We start from the raw sequence: 8,151 nt of genomic DNA, 5'->3' as shown, positions 1-8,151 counted from the left end.
AAATGTCTTGATGTTAAAGACCATCTGCCTAGGACAACAATTTGTTGCTGTGGTGGTTGTCTTTAACTTCCCCACAGGTGGCTCGTCAACAAACTTTTTCCAACATAACCCACAACATATGGCTACGTCATTTTCATGTAACAAGTCTGTGTCACATAAGAAATTTCTAGCACATGCACAGGTTATTCCTCTATTACAATGCGTGAATAACCATTGTTAATAACACCACGTCCTTGTGTATCATCACATATTTATTCTAGAAGAGAGCTACAGACTTTCTAAATGTCGTGAGGATGGGCGCATTCACACTAAGAGGCAAGAACAATAAAGGTATTAACATTTGTGCACAATGCTATATTTTAGTCAATATATCAAGTCATCTTGCCTGGTCCTGCGGGTCCAGGCTCACCTGGCTTGAAGTTCCCTAGCTGTGTCCTCTTCCTACTCTAACTGACTCCAAAACCCTGGACGAATGCTTTGGGTGAGGTCAAAGGCTAAAGGTCAGAGAGATAATCTACAAAGTTGTACATCCCTTAAAGTTCAAATGCCTATCTGAGATGTCCCTGGCAAGAAGAATAAATGTTATGATCGTATACAACGTGTATCTCTGTTGTTATCTACACATGTATGTATGTCAACTCACGTTCTCATAGCTGTACATGGAATCAACTAACCCTACATGTACCTCTCTGCAACCAGCGATCCATCAACATCTTCAAAAAAAAAAAAATTATCTACATTGTAAAATCTTACTAGTTTCATTGATAATTCCATTGTAAATCTGCACTGTATTTTTTTTTCTTGACAAAGCTATAATGGTGACTATGCTTTCAATGTCCCATGCCATAAATGATTAATTGATCAGTTTGTGAGTGGCTGTGCATGTGAGCAAAAATGACTGCGCACAACTGGCAAGCAGTCGACTGAATCAGGTGTGCAAGCATGGCACACAGAGTTAGCAATATTCTTTAATACAGACACAAGGGGAATTCATTTGCTATTTGTACAGCTTCATCCAACTTCTTTTTTTTTTCACAGAATAGCTGGTTTCTTTCAGTGTCCTACATTAACACAGACTCTTGAGAAAGGAATTATTACAGTCAAAGACAATATGGGGGCAGTATTGTCAACCCTATCGGGTAACAGTTCTGAGATGCAAACATTTTTGGTTAATATTTCACATTTTCGTTGCTACCCAATGAATATCTTGTTATAACAGCGTTACTCCACAGATTTCTCAGGCATACATGTACATTTGGGAACGAACTTTGACAACTTTTGCAGGCGTACCAGAACTATGTTTAGGCTTTAACCATCCTTCTGTTTTTTTAAGCACAATGTACATTTAACATCCAATATTGCAACCTGCCACAAACCCAAGAGTGGAACAAAAAAAAAAAAAAGAAATACTGAGACACAGAGACCACAAGTAATTAACCCGTTAAGGATGAGTTGATTTTCCTTGAGCAAGCATTTCCCATAGACACCTGTCCAGGTATGCTCGGGGCTGGTCTTCACTGGGTGAAAGGGGAGGTGGTGAAGTTGTGGATGACCACACTCCCCATCGCTTTCCTTGCCAGGTCAAAATTCCCTTCAGTCGCTGATCAGACCTTTTTCCAGGGCCTCCTTTTGGAGGTCCGCAAGTTGCCTAGATGAGGAGAAAACAAACGAAAAAACTACTTAACCCTTTGACAATGAGGCTTATTTCCTATATAACACGCATTTCCCCATAGACACCTGCCCAAGTTTATTCGGGACTAGTCTTCAGCGGGAAAAAAAAAAAGAAATATGACAAGCTACATTACAAGTACGTTAACTTTCATTTTCCTTCGGTTCTTTCTCTCTTTTTTTTTTCAACTTCTTTCTTTGAGAGGGAGAGGGTCATCAGTCAACAACTGACATATCTATAAAACAATTAGGGGTCAACCATATAGCTTTTTGCCACTGTGGAAAATACACTGATTTCTGTTGTGTTGGATCTTTTTTTTCTATGAAAAAATTGGATTTCAATTGATTGTGATGACAGATCAGGGAGGTACACCGTATGTGAGTTCCCAATGACCTGAATAGATACGTTAACTGTGTAAGTTTCTGTGGGTGAAAAATATGGAAACATATGGTTTTTGACTGATCAACACTTAAATATTTGGGGCCCCCAAGAGGAGCATGGTGCTCAGTTGAACAAATTGAGATGTTAATCCGCTGGCATGCTACTTGGCAAGCTTGGTGAACATTCATCAAGGGGTTTTCAAGAAGAATATGAACATGTACAATTTAAGTCTCCATTTGGATCCCCCAAAGGGGAGCATGGTGCCCAGTTGAACAAACGAGATGTTAACCCCCTGGCATGCTCTACGCCAAGTTTTGTGAAAATCGGTCATGGGGTTCTCAAGAAGAAGATGAAAATGTAAAAAGTTTATGCACGACGCACAAGGGATGACGGACGACACGTGACGCACGAAGCACGACGCACGACAGACGAAGAGCGATTGCAAAAACTCACTCGAGCCTTTAGCTCAGGTGAGCTAAAAATAGCGATATTCATTAATCTCACATACTTCACAATTAACAGATGGTCATAAAAATGAGAACATAGCATTCAATACAGCTTCTACTTTTCTGCGATTTAAAAGAAAAATCAAGAAAACAAGGAATTTTCGAATTAAATAGGAACAGTTGGCAGGTATGCTAAAAGGAAAGACTTGGTTTGACCTTCAGCGCATACACTACCAGGGTGATCGATCTGTATTGTATATTTTGAATTTGTATTATGATTCAATTTATAATGTCACAATGAAGATTAAGTGGCTCCCCCTCCCCCCTCTAGAAAGTATTGTAGGCTTCCCCATCATCCCTCTCCCCTCCCACCCCCGCCCAACGATGAAATGAGGATAAAGTGCCATGGTTAAAGGGCACAACAGCTGACTGCTGCAACCAGGGGATTTGAACCACGGACCTCGTTTCAAGAATGATGCTTGTTTTAACTCAGACACACAATTTTTCATGCTCAGATTTTTATCATTTGAAAGAGAGAAATTTGAAAGACAAATAAAAAAAAACGGCAGAGTGACCAAACTGGGCAATCCCTGTACAGAGAGACCTTGGATGCCGCTACCCTTGACCTTTGACCCTTGATCTTACCGTCTGAGCTCGTTGACCTTCAGTCTGAGTTCCTTGTCCGACTGCTTGATGTCGGTAATCACCTGAGACGGGATGAGGGTGGACGAAGCGCTCAGCGTCCATCGCAGGTAGAGACTTGACCACAAGGCCTAAGACAGAGAGAGTTAATGGGGAGAATGTTTGCACAGAATACTTCTGATGCCAGTCATTCCTTATTTCAGTTTTAATCTGTTGAAGACTAGTCCCAAGTATACTCGGGCAGGTGTCTATGGGAAATGTGTGTTACAGGAAAATCAGTTCATCCTCAATGGGTTCATAGATCTTAATTAGCATATAAGGTGACAAGCAGAATGCTACACTCAGTGGTCCTTGCATAGCTCTTTAAATGTTGAAGATCAAGCTGATGTTGCTACAACACACATTTCCCATAGACACCTGTCCGTGTATTCTTGGGGCACGTCTTCAGTGGGTTAAGGAGGTCATTTGATTTACAATATACACTTTGCATAGTCCATTGTTTCAGCTCTGGACTCATCACCTTTGAAACAACAATAACCAAATAGGCAAACCTACATCCTGCTTAATAGCCATTTTGTATACTGAATTTTGAGAATACGACACATTTTCTTGTATCATGTGATCATTTCATTTGATAGTTGACAGTAACCCATGTGGTGTTATTGATTGTACAGCCAGATGTAATACTGACCCATTGAGGATGGGCTGATTTTGCTGTAGCATGCATTTCACAATAGACACCCTGCCAGAGTATTCTCGGAGCTTATCTTCAACAGGTTTATAAGTGGATGGAAAAGAAAAAGAACACATCTCTTTTCTCTGTTGAGATGCAACTAAGAGTCATTGGAACCACTCCATATCTATGCCTCTGACTTCATTGAACTTTCTTTCAGTATTTGGTAGCGAAATTCCCAACTAATGAGCAAGAATTCATTTGAGGAAGGAGCTCATGCAGTCACATTTCACACTGATGGGAGATGGAGGTACAAACTGTCTAGCAACTGCACTTTTCAAAGTGACTGGCTGAACTATTCCAGCTTATGAATAAATAATGAAATCATTGTCCCAGATATCAAAAGGCTCTTGATCTGCCCTCTGCTATGGCTTTACTGGCTGGATGCTAACACCAGTGTGAGGGCGCTATTGAAGACGATTTATCCTTACCAAGCTCTGGGGTGCTACTGAGGGCCAGATGATTGTCTGATTGGGTTGGTACAGAGGGTTGAAGTATGTCTGTAGAATCTTTGGCCTGTTGATGTATGTCCTGAGAAGAAAAAAACATCATAGAGCATTAATGAAACATCATGAATATCTAGTGGCCCAGTCACGCATCAGGCAATCTTCTACGTAATGCTCCCTACAGAAAGCAAAATTATATTCATACAAAAGTGAATGACATTATTTTTTTCTTCTTTTTCTTTTTAACTTGTTAAGAACGGGCTGATTTGGCAACAACACGCAATTCCCATAGACACGTGCCTGAGTATACTCGGAACTTGTCTTCAACAGATTAAGAACTTGCAAAAAAGTTAATGCTGCAAAGCTTAACTCTTTATGTGCTAGGTAGAAACCCCTTGTGTGCCACATTATTCTGAGACACCAACGTTGTCATGCTTTGAGGAAACACTCTGGTTTTTTTTTTTTTTTTTTCAAATCAATGTCACTTCTATGGGTTTCTGTTAAGCTGGACATTACTGTGAGTAAAGTTGTAGAGAAAATGCCAAGCTTTGATTTGATGTACATTGTATTTCAAATCTATGATTGTTTTTCTTTCAAACAACTAGTAGCTAAATTATTGTAAAGGCATGACTTTTACACACAAAACAGTGACCGAAACTTAGAATTTATGCGCAAATCCAGTATGGAACACCATCTGTTAGTTTATCACAGCATACAATGCAAGCTATAATATGTGAATGGAACGGAAGCAAGAGAAATGCTTTCATTGTACTGCGGCATTTGGCGATTTATTGATCGTTTTGGGCGGGTTTGTGCATTTGAGCAGAATATGCGAAGTTGGCATACCGTCGACTGAGTCGGACGTGCGAACGTGGCACATAAAGAGTTAAAGGCACAGAGATTTGGGATTCATGAGGGCGCTGTTGCATGGACCCATGCTTAATACACATCTACCATGTCTTGAATGTCCAAATGATACCGATTCATGCAAGCAGTAAGCATGTCCTAAATGATCATCAGAATAATGCCCATCTTCTTTCATCATTCAGCCATTACTCCTTTCTGGTTCAACTTACTACATACAAATGTACATGTCTCTCTTATCTGACCAAATCAATTATCCAGAGGCCCGTCGGACCAGACGTGGCCCCAAGGATTAATCACGGCCCTACTGTCATTACAACACTTGATATCCCCGCAGAAGCTACCCCGGTATATTTTTTCCAAGTAAATATATTTTTTTGAATCATGCAGCGCTGAGAGAAAATGTTCTCTCAAGGGGGAATATAACCCTAAAGAGACTGTTCAGTCTTATATTACAGTGATAGACGTGGCCATATCTGTTTAAGATATTATATGGTCTACATAAATACACATTATTTCATTCTTGCCCAGTCAGCAGCCAGTAAAATTCTAGAATTATATTTATACCTGATGTGACTTTGCTCCATGCAACATGGCAATTGCAATCCTCAATGCATTAGATCATGGGATGGCATTATGACAATCCCCGTCCAAAGTAGACCATTTAACATTCAGCGGTATAGACTATAATAGCTGTCTGTTGGCCAGGGAGTGAGGGGTAATTTTTCTCTAGGTAGAGAGGACCACACCCCACGCCCTTCTCTCATCCAGGCAGCACTACTCACCAGAGAGACACCGTCTTCTCAGACACTCTGGCCATCCTCCGCTCATTCTCATTATTGCACAGGAAGGTTCCTGGGCACAAATAGTAATAATGACAATGGTAATTAAATTATGAACATATGAAGCTACATTGTTGTAACCCTTTGAACCCTGAATTATTTGCATATTTCATGAGCTATACCCTGAATTATTTGACATATTTAGACTTATATCAAAAATATGTCAAAATAAATGTCAATAGATGTAGGAATTTGAATAATTCTAGATTCCAATCAATACAAATTTCCTATCATAGTCTACTAAAGTATAACACAAAGAATAAAGTAATGATTATATAATCATATTTGAAGGAATGTGCTGACAAAGTAATAGGAGTAAGAAAACTTGTTTCTTCTCTTTATTACATTTTCTTCCATGCCTTTGCTGTGACTATCATCATCTTGGCCATGACCACTTGTTCACACTGACTATGATCTCCCCCGCTTGCATCGGGCTGGGAGGTGCTTACGAACCACTAAATCCACCAACATACTTGCTGCAACCTCATCCTCCATATATCAATTTCGTTCTCAAGTTTACTACCTTGACAATATTCAAGTCATACATGTAAATGTCTTCCGTGGATTCTCCCAGTATTCCCATGTAAGAGCCTCTTTGGCTGTGTACAACATTAGGAGGTCGGATATCACTGAGAAATAAATTATGCAAAACCTTGACTGGAGGCTACATAACTACAAATGTAGTAATGGGATGAACACATATAATACACTTTTTGTATACTGACTTCTGCCAGATTGTAACTCACCAAATTGACTGGCGTAGGCATTCTCAAACAGCATTATGAGGAACTTCTCATTGAACTCAAAGGAGCAGGGGAACTGCTGAAATATCTGAAATAGAAGAGAGATGTTTAAAGTATTAATATTTGGTTGCGATCTCATTAACCCATTAAAGACAAGACAAAAATATATCCGGGCAGGTGTCTATGGGAAATAGCAAAGTCAGTCCATCTTCAGTGGATTAATTGTGGTTTGTAAATTGCTCCCCGAGTGACTAATACCACACTATAACTCCGATGTAGAAAGCAAAAGACAAGGAAATCTTCAGAAATATACAGCATTTAACATGGAGCAAAAATAATTGGATTGATAAAGCCATATCATACGTGAAGAGAAGATAGTAAGTGTGGCTCTTTAGCAAGCAAGAAACTGAGCAGCATTTGTTAACTCTGTATGTGCCACTGTGGAAACCCCCTGTGTGCCACATTATTCTGAGACACCAATGATGTCACGCTTTGAGAAAACATTCTGTACTTCAAATCTGTTACTTCCATAGATTTTTGTTCAGCTGGACATATAGTGAGTAGAATTGTAGAGAAAATGCCCAGCTTTGCTATGATGTAATGTGTATGACAAATCTATGATGTGTTTTTCTTTCAAATGACTCGCATAGCTAAATTATTGTAAAGGCATGACTACTGCACAAAAAACAGTGACAGAAACTTAGAATTTACACCTAAATCCAGTAGGGAACACCGCTTGTTAGTCAATCACTACATAAAATGCAAGCTATATGTGAGAGAACGAAAGCACAAGAAACGCTTTCATTGTCCTGCAGCATTTGGCGATTTATCAATCAGGGCAGGATTGTGCGTTTGACCAGAACATGCGAAGTTGGCATGCCGTCGACTCAAACGTGGCACATAAAGAGTAAATGATTCACATGTATGCTGGGTTCCCACTGTCGTGCAATCCGCTCCGCATACGTACCATGATTGACCATTAGTAGCTGATCGTAGAATTGGTGTGTATGTCTATCACAATTCCTGCCACTTTTGAAACAATGGCAATCACATTGATCGTAGACAATTTTTGAAGCATCTAAAGCTCATCTGTGATCAAGGCAATTGCAACCACTGAAGTCAAGATCTAAAGATCTGATACGATCTGATAAGATCACCATGACTACTCCATGATTAAGACAACAATATCTATCATGGTGCAAATTTTGATATACATGAACAAAATTACACGATCAGCTACTAACAACTAAATTGTAGCATGCGTAGTGGATAGCACAACAGTGGGAACTCAGCATAGCAAAGAAAGGACACCTCTCAATTGGTTTCAGCTAAAGAAAATAAAAATTTCAAAATTTGTGTCCCCACATCTGGGAGAGTTACAAGGA

The 8,151-nt window shown here is 39.7% G+C and overlaps 1 protein-coding gene across 1 annotated transcript in view; it reads right to left on the bottom strand.

Moving 5' to 3' along the window:
* Nucleotides 1-1,249: 1,249 nt before the first annotated feature.
* LOC140235696 (myotubularin-related protein 9-like) overlaps nt 1,250-8,151 on the bottom strand; it is a 39,101-nt gene continuing 32,199 nt past the window's right edge. The window contains exons 11-15 of the mRNA XM_072315714.1: nt 6,770-6,854; nt 5,967-6,036; nt 4,303-4,402; nt 3,142-3,269; nt 1,250-1,648 (exon numbers count right to left, since the gene is read on the bottom strand). Of these exons, the coding sequence (XP_072171815.1) occupies nt 1,594-1,648; nt 3,142-3,269; nt 4,303-4,402; nt 5,967-6,036; nt 6,770-6,854 (438 nt within the window). The 3' untranslated portion in view covers nt 1,250-1,593. The remainder of the gene's footprint in view (nt 1,649-3,141; nt 3,270-4,302; nt 4,403-5,966; nt 6,037-6,769; nt 6,855-8,151) is intronic.

Source organism: Diadema setosum, chromosome 12 (genome assembly GCF_964275005.1).
Source record: "Diadema setosum chromosome 12, eeDiaSeto1, whole genome shotgun sequence".
NCBI lineage: Eukaryota > Metazoa > Echinodermata > Echinoidea > Diadematoida > Diadematidae > Diadema > Diadema setosum.
The sequence above is the reverse complement of the archived record's forward strand: the minus strand, read 5'-3'. Positions and strand labels throughout refer to the sequence as shown.